This window comes from Schistocerca piceifrons, chromosome 6 (assembly GCF_021461385.2).
Source record: "Schistocerca piceifrons isolate TAMUIC-IGC-003096 chromosome 6, iqSchPice1.1, whole genome shotgun sequence".
NCBI lineage: Eukaryota > Metazoa > Arthropoda > Insecta > Orthoptera > Acrididae > Schistocerca > Schistocerca piceifrons.
This window is the reverse complement of record NC_060143.1, coordinates 256,285,026-256,304,686: the sequence shown is the minus strand read 5'-3', so window position 1 is coordinate 256,304,686 and position 19,661 is coordinate 256,285,026. Positions and strand designations below refer to the sequence as shown.

At 40.1% G+C, this 19,661-nt stretch overlaps 1 protein-coding gene across 1 annotated transcript in view; it reads left to right on the top strand.

The window, feature by feature from the left end:
• LOC124803259 (neural-cadherin-like) overlaps window positions 1–19,388 on the top strand; it is a 121,275-nt gene extending 101,887 nt beyond the window's left edge. The window contains exons 11-12 of the mRNA XM_047264442.1: window positions 11,382–11,540; window positions 19,270–19,388. Coding sequence (XP_047120398.1) covers window positions 11,382–11,540; window positions 19,270–19,388 — 278 coding nt within the window. The remainder of the gene's footprint in view (window positions 1–11,381; window positions 11,541–19,269) is intronic.
• The last annotated feature ends 273 nt before the right edge of the window (window positions 19,389–19,661 follow it).

Below are 19,661 nucleotides of genomic sequence, written 5' to 3'. Positions count from 1 at the left end.
ACCACCCAGGATGCCCCATTGTTACCAGTTACTGTGCCCCCACTGAGAGAATCTCTGCTCTTGCAGACCAACATCTTCAACCTTTTACCCAGAATCTACCCTCCTATATAAAAGATACCAACCATTTCCTCCAACGACTCTTCACAGTTCCTGTCGCTGTACCACACGGTGCCCTGCTCGTCACTATTGATGCCACCTTCCTGTACGCTAACATCCATAATGCCCATGGCCTTACCACTTTTGAACATTACCTTTCCCAGTGCTTGATGGATTTCAAACCAACAACCTCCTTCCTAGTCGCCATGACCAATTATATCCTCACCCACAATTACTTCTCCTTTGAAGGCATTACTTAAAAACAAATCTAGGGCACAGCTATGAGCACTCGCATGGCACCACCCTATGCCAGCCTATTCCTGGGCCATCTAAAGGAATCCTTCATAAAAATCCAGAATCCTAAATTCCTCACCTGGCTCAGATTCAGTGATGACATCTTTGCTATTTGGATCGAAGGTGTGGACACCCGATCGACATTCCTCCAGAACATCAACAACTTCTCCCCCATTTGCTTCATTTGGTCCTACTCAACACAACAAGTCACTTTCCTACATGTTGACCTCCTCCTTAACGATGGCTACATCAGTACCTCTGTCCATATGAAACCTGTTAACCACCAGCAATACTTCCATTCGACAGCTGCCACCTGTTCTATACCAAGAAGTTCTTTCCATATGGCCTAGCCACCCACGGTCATCACACCTGTAGTGACGAGCAGTCCCTCTCAAAATATACGGAGGGTCTCACTGAAGTCTTCACTGACCGTAATTATCCTCCCAACCTTGTACAAACACAAATTTCCCATTCCTTATCTTTCCAGTTTCCCACCACCTCCCAAAGTCTCATTGCTCAGCCACAGAGAAGCATTCCTCTTGTAACTCAGTACCACCCAGAACTGGAGCATCTGAATTACATTCTCTGCCAGGGTTTCGAATACCTCTCATTGTGCCCTGAAATGAGAAATGTCCTGCCCACTATCCTACCCCCACCCCCACCCCCCTCCCACAGTGGTATTCCGCTGTCCACCAAACCTACACAATATACTCGTCCATCCCTACACAACCCATGCTCCCAGTCCCTTACCTCATGGCTCATACCCCTGTAATAGACCTAGATGCAAGACCTATCCCATACATCCTCCCACCACCAACTAATCCAGTCCAGTCACTAACATCAATTATCCCATCAAATGCAGGACTACCTGTGAAACCAGTCATGTGGTCTACAAGCTAAGCTCCAACCACTGTGCTGCATTCTATGTAGACAAGACAAGCAACAAGCTGTCTGTACGCATGAATGGCCACCGACAAACTGTGGCCAAGAAACAAGTGAACCACCCTGTTGCTGAACACGCTGCCAAACATGATATCCTTCATTTCTATGACTGCTTCGCAGCCTGTGCCATAAGGATCCTTCCGAACAACACTAGCTTTTCTGAATTGCACAGGTGGGAACTTTCCCTGCAATACATCTTACGTTCCCATAACCCTCCTGGCCTCAACCTTCATTAGTCACTATCCTCACCCATCCAGCCCCTTCCCTGGTCCCATTCCAGCACTGCACAGCTGTCATTCCACCACTACACCCAGTCTTTTTATTTCTCTCCTTTTCTGCTACTTTTCTCCTCCCCCCTCCTCCCTCCCCACCTCCCTGCTCCTCTCAGTCTAACCTGCAGCACTTCGCTGTGTGCCACCCCCACCATACTATCCCAGCCCCTCCCCACTCCAGCCTCCTCCTTACTCCCACCCAGTCGCCACTCCCATCATGTACTGCTACTGCTGCTCAGTGTGGTTTCAGTTGCCTGAGACTGCTGTCGTGTGTGTGTGTGTGTGTGTGTGTGTGAGTCTATCTATTGTTGATGAAGGCCTTATGGCAAGCTTCTCTGTACATCTGGCACTTTATGCCATCAGACATTCTCATATTTGCAAATGAAGTATGACTTTTGACGTTAATCAACAGCATTCCAAGACAGTAACACTCGGAATTATTTGGATATACTGTGTAAATACACTTTTTGATAGCTCTGATGTAGCACATCATGTATAGTACTATGGAACTTCTGCATACAATAATGTCTTGGCAAATACATCTTCTTCACACAGTGCAAAAAATTCTGTAAATGTTGTGTGCACTGGTTCAGCAACAACATTTCATGCAATGTTTGTTGTGAAATAGACTCTTTGTCCATTTTCAAGATAAACATTGGAATGAGCATCATTGGGCTAGCGACTGTGAATTGGGAAACTCAAAATACACCAAGCAGTCTTGTTACTGCCGATATGCTGACCTGTTTGAAATTGACTCACGTCATCATTGCACACATCAGGTCTATGAATACTGACCACTGCCATATTGCTGTCTTTGTTTATGTGTTTGGATACATATTTGATCAATCTGATGGAATGACAATATTTGACATTGATGTGAGCTTTAAATGTTTTCATTAATCAAGGAGAATATGGCACAGTCCATCTGTTGTTGGTTTCAAACTCAGCATTTCTCATTCTGATTGTTGTTGAATGGCCTCCATCTTCTGTTTTTCAGCACCTGCATTGTGGATATCTGTCATCACCAGTGCATATGTTTCATGAACTAAGTCTGTGGGATACTTTTTCTTCCATTTCTTATCTGCCATGTAAGGAGATTGTAGATCATAGCTCCACAGGGTCCAATGCACCATCTTTTTCATCACAATATTGAACATCAGTGGATCGTCTTGGGGATTAGGAATATCTGCACAAATGATATCATCAATACGAGCTGCATGTATTTCTGTTTTGAGCCCTATGAGAATATGAGCACATGGAAGTCCTCTCTTCTGCTTTTCAGTCACATACATCCAGCAGTGAGTTTTTGCTTGAATATTTATGCAGTCAAAGAGCATCATTTGGATGGATGCTGATCAGGCTGTAGAAGCTCTTTTATCTTGTCCTGTGTTGGATTGCATGTAAATGTGATGAAAAAGTCAGAGTCACGCATGTCATGGCATCTTGTGCATATTCATGTATACACCATGGGCTGCCATTGAATGTTGCTGGAAGTATGACAATTTTGCCAATGTGAAAACATTTCCATCATTTGCAATTGCATCTTGTAAATGAATGTATTCTTCTGAAAGCAATGGTGTTTGATTTAAGTGAATATATAACAAATGTTTGGATTCAGCTTTGGCATGTGTCTCACACGTATTGATGAAATAGTTGATGGCACTGCAGAATATGATTTGTTCCACTCTGAGATATGATTATGTGGTATGGCTAATAATTCATTGCTGATACTGTTTTATTGAGTTGTTCACCTGTAAGAATAAAAGAAAAAGAGAAGAAAAATGAAAATTTCACTTATGAATGTTTGAAAGTTAAAAAGAAAATAATATTTTCATTTGATAAATTGAAAGATAAAAATTATTGGATACTGCAGTGCATTGTATGATCACTGTTTGTCAGCAAGATGTTGAATTGTATTATTCCGTCACTGAAGAATTATGTCATGTGTATCCCATTCTTCACCAACTGTGACAGTCACTACTTCATTGATGGTAGGTGTGTTACAGTGTCCAGCATGCTGACCAAATGGAGTTTTGTCAGCGCCTATTTGAATTGCAGATTTATCCCCTGGTAATTTGTCAGTCAAAGTTTTGAATAATTTTGTCATTGTGATGCATTGGTGGAAACGAGTTTGCAAATAGGATATAATGCAACATTTGGTATCTGGAATTGCATCACAGTGTTGGTCAACATGTGTATCATAGTCACCCATAAAGTAGATTTGCAGAAATTTATGCTCAGTGTCAGAAACAAGTAGAAGTGAACCAACATGGTGAAATATTTGTCTTTGAGTTTTGAAAGTAGGTAGGTAGGTACCTTCACTGGCTCCAAAAGATGTCATTTGATATTCTGAATTATATTTGTGAATGTTCTGCATAAAGTATTTCAAATCAGGTGAGTCACCCAAAAGCAATGATCACAATGGATCAGGTCGTGTATGCAATGTCAGCAGTTTAACTTTGCTATTCGTGCAGCACATTAGTGTTGTTTCATTGTTGAACTTAAGTAAACTCCAGTGCCCACACACCTTATCCAATTTGCCAACATTTACACTGGGATGCAAACTGTAATCTCAGTTAACATATAATTGAAATGCAGCAAGAATCAAATCAACATTTACTGTTTGTCGAGATTGAGTAGCTTGTGAACATTCTCTCTCGATACACACTGTATATTGGTCTATTGTCAAAATGAGTAAGAGACAGTAAAATGCTGATCTGTTTATTTCTGTCATATTAAAAAATCTCACTACTTCCACACTCTTTCAAATACATTTGCTGGTATAACATGTGTGTCACCTACTGTAAGTTAAGTGCCCTATGCCTATAACCTTCATATAAGTGCAAGCAATAAGTTCACAAAGTTTTATTTTGATCACATGAATGGTATGGCAGTGCATAAAATTCAAATGAACAAACATTGTTTTTTATATATTAGATGTTTACAAATTCCTTTTTTTCAAACATATTTCATGCTAGTCCATGCAGCCTCGCAAATAAAATTTCCTCCACTGATATTTTGGCTGTGTATCATCCGGTCATCCTCAGAGTGAGTCACAAGACTGATAGCAATATGCCAAGTGCGGCCTTATATGCTGCACCACAGCGGTACTGTGCCTACGGGCTGCAGATACTGGTCAGCGGCAAAGACAAACACTTACACTTGTGCACACTATAGCCTCTGTACGTTTTATATCCTCTCTACTTCAGCCCTTGTTAGATATTTTGCTGTTCGAATAGAAAACTCATCTACTACTTTTAATGTCTCATTTTCCTATCTAATACCTTCAGCATTACCTGATTTATTTCAACTACATTCAATTACCCTTGTGTTATTTTTGATGGTGTTCATCTTGTAACCTTCTCTTAAGAGACTACCCACTCCATTCAGCTGCTATTCCTAGTCTTTTGCTGTCTCTAACAGAATTACAGTTTTATCAGCAAAACTCAAGGTTAAGTCATAGGGTCAGTATTGCCTCTCATGTCCCTGTAGTCCTCAAGAATACAAACTGATATTCAGTGAGATGGCTGTGCCAGTTTTTCCATGCTTCTGTAAATAATTCACGTCAGTATGTTGCAAGTATAATTTATTAAGTTGATTGTTCAGTAATATTCACACCTGTCAGCAGCTGCCTTCTTTGAAATTGGGATTATTACGTTCATCTAGAAATCTGTGGGTATTTCTCCTGTCTCATAAATCTTACACACCACATAGAATGTGTGGCAGGCTCCTTAAGATCTTCAATAATTCTGAGGGAAAATCATCTTCTGCAGCAGCCTTGTTTTGACTTGAGTCTTCCAGTGTTCTGTCGAATTATTCTCACAGTATTGTATCTCCCAGCTCATCTTCATCTATTTCTTCTTCTGTTTCCTATAATATTGCCTAAGTTCATTTCCACTGTATAGCCCTTCTGTATATTCCTTCCACTTTCAGTCTTCCCTTCTTTGCTTGATACTGGTTTGCCATCTGAGCTTTTCATATTGAAATAGTTGCTTCTCTTTTCTCCAGAGGTCTCTTTAATTTTCCCACAGGCGGCATCTGTCTTTCCCCTAGCTGTGCATACTTCTGTATCCTCACATTTCTTGTCCAGCCATTCTTGCTTTGCCACTTTGTATTTCCTATCAGTCATGTTAATTAGACATCTTCATTTCCCTTTGCCAGCTTCATCTGCTGTGGGTTTTCTGCTTTTATCAGTTAGATATCTTAGAATTATCCAAGGATCTCTATGGAGTTTTGTTGTTTTACCTTTTTGGTTTTCTGCTGCCTACACTATTTCATGTTTCAAAGCTACTCATTCATCTTCTATTGTACTTCTTCTGCATGTTTCAGTAAATCATTGCCTAATGCTCCTTCTGAAACTCTCAGCTACCTCTAGTTCTTTTAATTTGTCCAGGTCCCTTCTGCTTAATTTCCTACCTTTTTGCAGTCACTTCTGATTTAGTCTTCAGTTCACAATCAATAAATTAAAATCAGAGTCCACATCTGCCTCTGTGAATGTTTTTCAGTTTAAAATTTGGTTTCAAAAATCTCTTTTTTACCATTATGTAATCTGTTTGATACCTTCCTGTCCCTCCAGGTCTCTTTCACATATTCTACCTTCTTTCATGATTTTTGCGATAATTAAATTATACTCTGTGCAAAATTCTGCCAAGTATTTTTCTCTATCATTCCTTTACCACAGTCCATCTTCTTTGACTTAATTTTTCTTCTTCTCATTTTCCTGCTATTTCCCTAACTATCTGAGTAATTTCTTTTGTCTAATCATGTATTCTTTCAATTTTTTTTCATCATCTGCAGAACTAATTGTCATATAAATGTGTGCTGTTGTTGTGGGTGTTGTCTTTATGTCTATCTTGGCTATGATAATGCATTCACTAAGCTCTTCATAGAAGCTTACCCACATTCTTATTTTCTTATTCATTATTAGACCTACTCTTGCATTACTCCTAATTGATTTTGTATTTATAGCCCACTACTCACCTGACCAGAAGTACTGTTCTTCCTGCCACCACACTTCACTAATTCCTGCTGTATCTAATTTCAACTTGTCCATTTCCCTTTTAAAATTCTCTAGGCTACCTGCCCATTAAGAGGCGTAACATTCCACACGCCAACTTGAACAATGCCAGTTTTTTCATGATGACAAAGTCCTCCTGAGTAGACCTTGTCCTGAGATCTGAACAGGACAATCAACATTCAACCACACAATAGAGCTGATCCTCTCAAAAATGTAAGAGCTGTAGTTTCTCTTTGTTCTCAGCCATCAGAATTATCAGCATTGTAAGGTCATGTTGGTTATTATTACAAGGCCAGATCAGTCAATTATCCAGACTGTCACACTGCACCTCTTCATGAATGAGATGTTTATCTGCACTTTAAATATATTTCCCTATACTGTATTGGTACCTGCAGTACAGCAAAAATCTAGAATGTATAAGTGAGTGTAAGATGTATACTTAGCAAAGTAGAGTAAAGAATAAACATAAGGTTATATCTTATTTGCCTTAAGTGGATTTTACATTATCAGAAACATCTATGCATATTTAGAGATCTTTAAGAATTTAACTCAAGTTTAAATGAAGTTGGGTGAAGAAGAGTTGCTAGTGGGTTGAATTTTTGCTGAGGCACTTGTTTGCAACTTAAGTAGTAGCACCTTTCTAAAAAGTAATAATTCTGCTAGCTATGATCAAGTTTCCAGCAGAAAATTAAAAACTTTGCATGACTTGGGATTTCCTTTCAGCTATCTTTTAATCAATCATTGGTTTGGGGCTTACCTGAAGACAGTCTTGTATATGCTGTAGTAACACTCAGATATGAAACTGGAGACAAACAAACTACCTCTTATAAATAACAGTTATACATCTCTCCTTTCAGATTATTCAAAAGTATTTGAGAAAGTGGCCTATGGCAGAACAGGAACCCTTTTAACTGAGCAGAACTTATTAAATGCCTCAGTTTGGTTTTTGTAAAGCATTCTCCACATACGAAGCAATATAAGACTTCATAAACTAGTTTCTGTCAGAGCTAAACAAGAAAAATATGCTGCTGATAATTCTTTGACCTGGTCAAAGCGTTCAGTTGTGTGGATCGCAAAAGCCTACTTAGCAAACTAAAGTGTTGTGATATTGATGGCCTGCCCCCTGTGTGGATTGACAGACTGTATCTGTGGCTTGAAGTCAGAATGGGGGAACATAACACATAGAGTGCCACAGGGATCAGTACTGAACCCACTCTTGCTTATGACCTACATAAATTATCTTCCTATGACATTAAAAAAAAGTTAAAAACTGTAATGTTTGCTGATGACAGAGCATACTAATCAAGGGTCCAGAATCAAACCTACCTGACACAGCTCAGTTGACAGCTGAATAAGCCACCAAGTGGTTCACAGTGAGCAGTTTTAGTCTAAAGCTCACAAGGACCCATATTAAGCAATTTCTTACCTGTACTACTATATGAACGCACATCATTTTTACCAATCTTGTGAAGTTCTTATGTGATTTACTTCAGACTTTCAGGTGATACTCTAATAAATGTTCAGACATATGCTACATATTTTGCTAATGTATATGGTGTATAAATAAATATCTACTATGTAAAGGGTAAATATTATCAGAAAAAATCTCAAAAAGTTGTTGACTAATTTACTTCAAATTGTTACATGATACTCTAATGTGGACAGACATAGTATGCTACATTTTCTTTCCCGCAGTCAGTTTTAACTACAATCACAGAGCATTTAAACATTTGACAAACTGTTTCTCTCATACATATTCTTTCTCCTTGTATGTAATTTCTAATAAAACTGTATACATGTCTGTGTCCATTTTGTTTTCTTCCTCACATTCGGTTTTAATAGAAAACAGAAAAACTGTATTTATGGCTTATCGGCTTATGATAAGAATACTACCACAGAGTCTGAACTGTCTAAAACTTTGTGATCCTGCCTACTCAGAGATTACAACTGACCACAATAATGTCTTTGAGGGAGGAGGTGGAGGGAGATAGGAGAGACGAGCAGGTGGACAGAGAGAGGGGATAGGAAGTGAGAGAGGGGGAAAAGGAGATGGACAAAGAGATGAGGGAAGAGGAGATTGATAGAGAGTGGAAGGAGAAGGAGACTAGGACATATCCAATTCCTATATATATTTAGCAATTGGGAGTTCATTAGTAAGCAATAATGACCTTTTAGCACCATAAGTAAACATTAGTGAATGAAGTACAATGTGCGGAATTCCTCATGGTTGTGCTGGATAATGAGTTAAAATGGGGTCAACTCATGGATAAACATCTGCAGCTCATAGTATAGTGGCTAGCGTTGCTGCTTCTGGATCACAGGGTCCCAGGTTCAATTCCCAGTCGGGTTGGGGATTTTCTCTCCCTGGGGACTGTGTGTTTGTGTTGTCCTTATCATTCATTATCATCATCATTTGTGACAGTGGCTAGATTGGACTGAGTAAAAAACTGGAGTGCACAAAAACTTGGGACTTTGTACGGGCACTGATGACCACACAGTTGAGCACCCCACAAACCAAACATCATCGTCATCATGGATGAACTAATCAAGCACCTCAGTTCAGCATGTTATGCCCTTAGACACATTTGCCATTGAGTTGACCTAAAGACAAGATTGTTGGTTATGTAGCTTCTTTTCATTCACTGTTGTCTTATAGAATTCTCTTCTGGGGCAGTGACCTATAGTAAATAAAATGTTTGTTTAGTAGAAATGAGCAGACAGAATATTGCTTGCAAGTATGGGTGTCCAGCCAGGTGCAGTCATTTACATAACAAGATATTCTGATAGCATACCTTGCCATAACCTTCAAGTTTTACCTGTAGAATGAATGTATTTACTACACTGCACTTCCTTGGTATTCTCCCTCCATCCCTCACTACTCCGTCATAAGCCATGTCATGTGGAGTGGTGGGGGTATACCATCATCGAATGCTGGTTGTGAACTTATATACCTCTTTGCTTCTACCACCTTTGTCTGATGTGGAAGTCGCAGTCAGGTGATGTTGTGACTTCAGTTGGCTGAAAAATGATGTTTTTGAGGACTGTGTTCTATAGGGGGCTATAAAAATGAGTAATGGCCCAATCAGTAGAGACCGTGGTTTCACTCTAAGTAAAGTGTGGGTTCCAGTTCTCAGCCAACTGAAGTCACAGTGGTGGCCAAGAGCAACTTCCACATCTGATGGGTGCAGCAGAAGCCCTGAGGAATGAGAGTTCACACACTCGGAGATCGCATCTAACCACCACTCCTTAAAATGCCATGTGTGACCAGGTAACGAGGGAAGAGGTGTGGTGTGATAAAAGTATAAATAAGGTGAAGTGTAACAAGATGCTAATTCTACATGTGTTACCTGAAGGTAACGTCAAGGTATGTTGTCAAAATATATTACATACAGCTAATAAACCAAGAGAGTTAGAGTTCTCACAGGGAGAATATTGTGTAAAGTTCCCAATACATTTACTCCTAAATGTTTCTTTTTGCTGATGGTAAAAATCAGTTTCAACTGGACTGCAATACACACAGTTACAATACAATTCACAAAAATAACTTTCATGTAGACTTTGCCTACTTGTCCAGAGTTTAGAATAGAGTTACATACTCTGGTAGTAACATATCCAACAAGATTCCATTTGATGTACAGCAATAAATTGGGAATCCCTACCAAATCAGAAGGAAATTAAGAGCATACCTTATCAGCCACTATTTCTACAAATTATCTGAATACCTAGATTCAGATTGAAAATTTCTGTTAGCTGCATAGCATTTAACAGTGTTTGTTATAAAACTGTATGAAAAGTAATAATTTAATATAAATATTACTTTGTATTTATAGATTAAAATGTTTCCAAGATTATTTTGAGTACATTGCAGAAGTTTTGCTGGAAAGCCATTACACAATCTCCATATAGTCCTGATTTCTCCCGGTGCAATTTCCATATTTGTAGAGCCCTGAAGATGGATGTTCACAGCCATCCATTTGCTTCAGGCAAGGAGGTACACACCTGCATACAATCATGGTTCTGACAACAACTGGAAACATTTTTCCATGAAGGCATTGACCTTCTTGTTTGCATCATGTTGGGGTCGCCAATTATATGTGGTTAACTAGTGAAAAGATTTAGTGCCACATATAAATTAATTTCACAGAAGTATGTGGTCTGCAAGACATTCAGTGTGTACAAGACAAAATGAGGGAAAACTATATAATCAAAAACAAAGGATATACAAGATGTGGCACAGAACTGTGGAAATCTTATACAGTCTACAACATTGTACCAAGGAATGTATATAGTGGGATTCACTACAGCCACATTATGGTGCAGCTGGGGATGTTTCATCCACAGAAAGCACTGTCAGAGATGGAAGTAACAGTAAGGAAGAAACTCATTGGTCTAACTGAAGATCATATCTATCTCGATGGATTTGTAATCTAAAAGTTACCGACTAAGCCACAAAACCATATGATCATTGTAAATTAATTCCAGAGTAAGACAAAAATAAATTACACAATGGTTAAGGTGCTGAAGATATATTCATTACCCATGCTATTAGCTGTTTCATAAATCTCTTTAAATAAATGTTGGGATAATTCTTTTGCCAACAGAATGGCCAATTATTAATCCCTTCTTTGTGCAATGGAATTAGTTCTCAGTGTCTAATGACTTGTATGCTGTAATATTCCTTCCTTTCTTTTCCCAGTTTCACATTCACCTTACCAAAATAGGAACTCTAGGATCAAATCTTAATTTCTTTTGTGTTTCAGCATTGCCTGTACAAACAAGTAAAGATGTTGATGCTTTAGTGCAAAAATACATGAAGCAAGCAGATGAAGAAGTTGGCTGTCTATCATTTGACGATCTGCGCAGTTACACTGACGAAGGAGGCAATAGTGAAACTTCTTCTCTCTCTTCCATTGTGTCTGGTAAGAGAATTTCTTGTTCATTTACTGATTATAGTATGGCTAAACATTGATTTTAAATTATAACTTTGCATAAAAAGGTAGAACAATACTTTGTGGTGTGTAAAGCAGTGGGGAAGAGGCAAGTGATGCTGAGTGCTGTTGTTTCATATGTATTACAATGTCCATTGCCATTTCTGTTTCTTCCTCTAGCCATATCAATGCAGATGATGTAAAAGCATGAGCTACTTCTCATTTTCTGTACCAAACCCACGAGTAAATAATTCTTCAAATTCAAGGCATAATTATTACAATGCCCAGAAGGGGGAATAACGTAAAATACCAGATTTACATTGTCTTGAACTGAAAATACAGAAGTTATAAATGCACTGAGGCCAAAAATGTTCTCTGCTAAAGGTGAAATGGTTGTGTCCATAACTGCATAAGGTGTTGTAGAACACTACAAATGTTAGTAAATGAATAAAACATCATATTTATTTACACTATATATGGGATAAAGAACTAAAAACAAATATTTTGGTCATGCATTTCTCTGTTCCACACTGTCTCTGATTCAATAAACAAACAATTGCTAGCTTTTACAATATACAAATAATTGCTAGCTTTTACAATATACAAATAATTGCTAGCTTTTACAATATTAGTGCATATCGCTATGCCCTTCTATTCTCACTGTGAGTCTCCTGAAACCTGGGGCAGAGCTCAGGGTGTGGCATCTTAATGAGACCTGCAGAAGATTACATTTGCATTAGCTGAAATGAAAATGACATCCTCTGGCAGCATCCTTAGCGCAGTGCATAGGAAGACAGCAAGCCCTGGAGAGAGCTGGGCTTGCAGTGCAGCCTTTTTGAATGAGTCTTCTTTCATTGAGATTGGAGTAGCATGTGTCATGCCATTTGTAATTGACAAAGATATCATCATTATTTCAGAAACCTCTACCAACAAGTTCAAACTCACAGTGACTTTTCTGTGTTTGACCTCATTGTAGGCTGCACATATTAAGGACTCATTGATCATTATAATTCAAAACTTTGCTCTGTAGCAGAGAAGACTTCTTAAGTAATAGAACCCAGTACGTTGTCCTCGATGGTGAGTGTTCATCGGAGGTGAGGGTATCATCTGGAGTGCCCCAGGGATGTGTGGTAGGTCCGCTGTTGTTTTCTATCTACATAAATGATCTTTTGGATAGGGTGGATAGCAATGTGTGGCTGTTTGCTGATGATGCTGTGGTGTACGGGAAGGTGTCATCATTGAGTGACTGTAGGAGCATACAAGATGACTTGGACAGGATTTGTGATTTCTGTAAAGAATGGCAGCTAACTCTAAATATAGATAAATGTAAATTAATGCAGATGAATAGGAAAAAGAATCCTGTAATGTCTGAATACTCAATTAGTAGCGTAGCGCTTGACACAGTCACGTCAATTAAATATTTGGGCGTAACATTGCAGAGCAACTTGAAGTGGGCCAATATAATTGCAGTTGTGGGGAAGGCGGATAGTCGTCTTCGGTTCATTGGTAGAATTTTGGGAAGATGTGGTTCATCTGTAAAGGAGACTGCTTATAAAACACTAATACAACCTATTCTTGAGTACTGATCGAGAGTTTGGGATCCCTATCAGGTCAGATTGAGGGAGGACATAGAAGCAATTCAGAGGCGGGCTGCTAGATTTGTTACTGGTAGGTTTGATCATCACGCGAGTGTTATGGAAATACTTCAGGAACTCGGGTGGGAGTCTCTAGAGGAAAGGAGGCATTCTTTTTGTATCACTACTGAGGAAATTTAGAGAACCAGCATTTGAGGCTGACTGCAGTACAATTTTACTGCCATCAACTTACATTTCGTGGAAAGACCACAAAGATAAGATAAGAGAGATTAGGGCTCATACAGAAGCATATAAGCAGTCGTTTTTCCCTTGTTCTGTTTGGGAATGGAACAGGGAGAGAAGATGCTAGTTGTGGTATGAGGTACCCTCTGCCACACACAGTATGGTGGATTGTGGAGTATGTATGTAGATGTTGATGTACATGTTGTTGACATCAGCTGTATAACAGTAACCTGCTTATCTAAGGATACTGGAGAATCTGTTTCCACTTGATAATTTATGACTTTTGATTTAATTTTTAAGCTATATCATTTAGTGATTCTTGCAGGAACTCAGGCACCTTGTTCCTGAGTGATTTTGTTGTGTACATCTCAGCCCAAGTCTTATATCTAGGTGCTCACTAACATATGCAATGTCCTGTATGGCAATAATGACTCCCATCCCATTGATATGGGCACACATGCTAAGTGTGTTTGTGAGGACTTGATAGTAGATTTTAATGAGTCGTTGGGCTTGGATTTGATTTGGAAGACAATACGACTGACAGTGGGAAGGGTTGTTGTTGATGCTACAGCATGGTATGTTAAATAGTATGAAGTTTGCATAGCTGTTGAGTGGCCTTCAAGTTGTGTTGTTGTTGTTGTTGTGTGACCCTGGCCAGCGTGCACATATTGAGGCCACACCGTGGCTGGAAACCAAGTGGTCAAGCCCAGAGTGGCACTGAGTGTTGCTGTCTGTAATCTGTCTTGTAAATTCCTATCAGTGGCTACTGACACCTCTTATTCCCATGCCAATGCTCTACCTGTGCTTGGCACTGTTGTTTTCACTGCAACCAACCTGATTTCACCATCCAGTGTCAATTGGATTACAACACTTTGAAACAAAGGATCAAGATAGAACTGTTGGTAAGTTGGCACACTTGAATGGCTTGTGCAAACTTGAACTCTATGTACCTGCTGCTTTACTCTTATAAAAATATGATTGTGGTGCTTAAATGACACATATTTTATTACTGTAATATAATGTTTTGAATGGAATGAACCTTTCACTGTGCAGCAGAGTGTGCACTATTTTTAAACTTCCTTGGTTGAGGGTTTGTTGGATTACCAAGGTAGGCAGGAGGGTTTCTGTGAAGTTTAGAGGGGGGGAGAAAAGTAATGGTGCAAGTAAAGTTGTGAGGGTGTGTCATGAGTAATGGCTAGCTAGCTCAGTCAGTAAGAGCATTACCCACAAAAGGCAAGGTGTGTTTGAGTCCCCATCAAACACACAGTTATCAATTTTTATGCACTTTTCAACTTTTATTGACATTGAGGCTCACTCTATGTAATTAAAAATTGAGCGAAACTAGAAAAAGAAATGAGGCTAGTGCCATATCTATGAGCAGCAAATTATCTCAAAGGATTAGCAATGAGTGGTTTTTGTGGATGGAGAAAGACTATCAAACATTTTAATTCTTCCAGGTGAAATGGCTTTCAGAAGAGCTAATCACTGAGATGAAAGAGCCCATGTAACTATACATGTATGACATAGTACTCTCTAGAATTGAATGTGGACAGCATAGAAGCTAGAAAAGATTCCTCGAAATCTTTGAAGTTGCTGCAGAGTACCGTGAAATAGATCTGTAATTGTGTTGACATCTACCTGAACCTGTCCTTTTCATAATTAATATCTCAAGTTTTTCGTAATGCATATGGTTGATAAAGTTTTAGATTGTCAAACTGGAAATTGTTTCTCACTGCATATTTCCATTTATGTCAATATGCTAACATTTACATTGACATACATGTGGCGAATTGAAAATGTGGAAATTGCAGAGAATTCATTGACACACATTTATATGCAAGTATCCTTTGACAATGGCTTAAAACCCAAAGCAATAAGTTTATAATTTTGACAAAAGTTTACAGCCCAGGTAGAATGACAGTATCCTCACCTTCTCTGAGGCTGTGTATATTGCCCAGTGTTCCACCGCTGAGATTTTGGTTTTAGGCATTCTCTTTTTGTCTACGATTCTGCAGGTCTTCCTTCTCATCTCGTCAGCAGCTTCAGATGGCAGCCTGCTTATGGCCTGCTCAACGCTGCTGATGATCTCTAGTTTGGTAGTGTTCTTGGAACTGGTGCATAGTTTAATCCTTTGGGTAGCACAGATGTTGTCACCTCATTCAGTTCATTGTCATCAGGTTGGCAATGGTCCTCAAATCCTCAGTGTCAGCCTTCTGCCTTTGTGCCCCTGGTAGTTATTGGAACTTGTTTGGTTGTAGAGAAGCATTATATGAGAATGCAGGCATTCTGAGTGAATCTCAGTGATAAAATCTTCTCAGGCTGACAGCCGAGTCAATACGTCATTTTCCGGCAGTGTTTCAGCAAGTTTCTTACTTGCCATTTTCAGGTGAAGTGTCAGGTTGCCGTTTCATTTGGATATTTATAGCTGTTGGATCATGGGTTTCTCTGCATCCTCGGTGCCCATTGGGCCATCAGGTGCAAGCAGAATGGGCACAGCAGTGCGTGGTGGGGGGAGCCACAGGCACCAGGCCTCAATGTCTCATCTCGGTGCTGCCTCTTTATTCCGTCTGCTGCCACTGTGCAGCCTCCGCCAGTGTGATCTTATCATATTAGCAAGGATGTGATGGGAGCACACCCAATTGTGGCACGACGGTGGCGGTGGATGGAATAAACAGGCCACTCCGACACGAGGTGCTGGGTCCGGCACACATGGCTCCCTATCCCTCCTCCCCCCTCCCCCCTCCCCCCCTCCATGCACCACCACGTCATTTCCACTCTTACCTGATTGGTTTGACCGGCACCGAGGATACAGTGAAGTCTGTGGTCCAGCAATCATAAAGATCTGGATGATCTGAAGATGGCAAGTAAGAAACTTGCTAAATGTTGCCGGAGAACGACACATTAACTCAACTGCTGACCCGAGAAGATTTTATCATCGTGATTTGCCGAGAAAGCATGCATTCCCATATAATGCATCTCTATGGGGAGGATGTACATTTCATCATCAAGTTGCTGCAAAAACTTCAGGTCAAGAAGGCAAGTTCACTTAGCAGACTCGTATTCTTGCAACATCGTCAGGACAAATCTACTGCCACAGTTCACACACCTGTGACATCCTATCCATAAGGCAAGAACAAAACACATCCTGCAACATGCCAGATCAGTACTGCTGAGGGAGCACATATACATCACAAGGTCTGAACTCAAAAAAATTGGGTGTGCCTTACTCGCATTCCACCTGAAACTGCTCTCGACAGCCTTGCCTTTCACATGGAAGTGGGTAGATGGCAATACCTTCACATCCAGTGAACTTTGCGAGTGGAAGGCCACCACGAAACAACAAAACAAATTCCAGTGACTACCAGTGGCACAAATGTAGAGGACTGACTCTGAGGATTCTAGGACCGTTGTCAACCTGATGGGCAATGAACTGGATGAGGCAACAACATCCATGCTGGCCAAAGGATTAAACTTTGCACCAGTTCTGAGCACATTACGAAAACTAGAGATCATCAGAAGTGTTGAGCAGGCCATGTGTGGGCTGCCGTCTGAAGCCATTGAAGAGGTGAGAAAGGAAAGCTGCAGAATCCTAGACAAAGAGAAAATGCCTAAAACAAACATCTTGGCATCAGAATGGAGGGTGTTACGCAACCTCGGAGAAGATAAGGATATTGTCGTTCCGCCAGCAGACCAAGGAAACATGTCGGTGCTGCTAAGAGCGACTGACTATTGGGACAAGATTAATTCGGTGCTGCAGGACCAGGCCTGCAAGGAAATGGAGGAGGACCCTACAACAGCTGTGACTAGAAAGACCATTCGTCTTCTCAGGAACTCAGGTCAGAGCCAGGAGCTGGTAAAAAGGCTTCACTTCAGAGCTCCGGTTCCACCGTGTTTATATAGGCTCCTCAAAATACACAAGAAGGAGGTACGACTACATCCCATAGTAGACATGATAAATTCTCCTATCTGGCCAGCCACCTGGCTCAGTTACTCTAGTATCTCATGGGTAAATGTCCCCACCACATCAAGAATTCCACAGAGTTTGTTGAGACACTCAAGGAGTAGCATCTTGACAGAAATGATATGATGGTCAGCTTTGACATCACATCCCTCTTCAAGAGGGTACTGTTGGAGGGCTCCTTGAAGCTACTTTAGAATCATTTCATCAAAGACACAGTGGAATTATCCCACCATGCAATCAGAATCATGTATTTCCAGTGTGGGGGAAAGTTTTACAAACAGGTGGATGGTGTCACTATGGGATCCCCACTGGCACTACATATCACCTATCTGTACATTGGAATTTCTCAACCATCTGAACAGCATATATGAGAATATCAAGTTCACAATGGAATTAGAAGGAAATGGGTGCCTACCCTTCCTCAATATCCTAACAAAGAAGAAAATGTGCGTCACATGAGGACACTCAGTCTACCAAAAGAAAACATACACAGACGTGTACCTCAACATCAACAGCAGCCATCATCCAGCACAATGGAAATCTGTGATCACTACCCTTGTCTGCAGAGCTCATGACTTACGAAACAAGGACAATCTACCTACTAAGATGCAGTACCTGAAGAAAACTTTCCAGAAGAGTGGTTGCACTGAAATGGAGATTAGATGCCCTCTCAAGATGAGCAAGAAGAAGAAGAAGGAGGACCTTCAGGAATAAGAGGACTACAAGGGCTTGGCATCCTTCTGTATGCGGGACCGCCCATGGCAAAGGTTGCCAGGATACTGGAGAAGAACAAGATAAAAACCATCTTCCATCCTCCAGCAGAAATCAGAAATATGTTGGGCTCAATGAAGGATAACTTGAGTCTAAGAACACCTGGTGTCTACAGCATTTCCTGTGAATGTGGAAAACAATATATCGGACAGACAAAGCATTGAATCACACAACACATCTCTGTATATGTGAGAAGCATTCACCTCAGAAAGGAAAAATCTGCAGTAGTGGAGCACAGCCTCAGTGAAGAACACACATTTCAGTTTGAACAAACCAAGATACTGTGTAGAGCAAAAGGTTCCTGGGTCTCCATTATCAAAGAGACAGTGGAGATATAAGTCAATGATAACCTGGTCAACCAGGACAGTTGCTTCCAGCTCTGCATCATGTGGGACACACCATTAGCAAGAATATGATGAGAGCGCACCAATGGAGGCAGGACAGTGGCAGCAGATGGAATAAAAAAGCCACACCAAGATGGGACACAGGGACCCACACTCACGGATCTCCCCCCCCCCCCCCCCCCTTCCACCCCACCCCTCCCCCTACATGTCACCACACCAATTCCATTCGCACCAAGGACGTGGAGCCTGTGGTCCAGCAGCTATAAATATCCATACAATACATGAACCTGACGCTTCACCTGAAGATGGCAAGTAAGAAATTTGCTGAAACATTACTGGGTAATAATGCATTGACTGCGCTGTCAACCGGAGAAGATTTTATCAGTGAACATACCTTTCTCCCTTATCCCTTTCCTTTCATTTAGAGATAAACCATATTTCAAAATATTCTATACTTCGTACTTGTGGCATTAATGGCAACATTTGTCTATCTTTATTTAAATTCAAATTTGTATCTTAGTAAGCCTTTGGGATTCATCATCTTAGCACTTTTAAATAAATCTGTTGTGTATAAGTAAAGTACATGTTCGAGTCCCAGGCTAGCAACAATTTAATCTGCCAGAAAGTTTCAAATTATCACACAGCCAACTGCAGAGTGAAAATTTGTTTGGTATTTTCCCTTAGTTCTGAAGCTGTGTGACCAGTTTTGCTGTATGTGTATAAAATGAATTAAAGTATTGTTTTTACACACACACACACACACGGGGTGGGGCGGCTTGCAGCTCTTTGTAATGAAGTTAAATGTATTGTCATTATTTCTTTCATAGGTTCAGATGACAAGGAGCAAGATTACAGCCATCTCTATGCATTAGGAGCAAAATTTAGTAGACTTGCATGTATGTATAATAAGGAGGAAACAGCAGAGGAAGAGGCAGCACAGAAATAAACACAACTACCACTATTAATCAGTAAGATTGCTGATACAAATACATGAAGCAATTAACTATGTTTCCAGTGAGTACATAGTTCTCATACATATGGCTGTGAAAGATTTCTGTCACAATAATTACCTACAGACCTAAGTGTTGTGTTATGTGACTGCAGATCACAAAATAACTGAAATGAATGTATTTTGTAATTACAAATTCCCAAATATTTCTTGTATTGTGTTGTTCATCATTTACAGAAGACAATGCAAATGACGTGAACTGTACCTTTG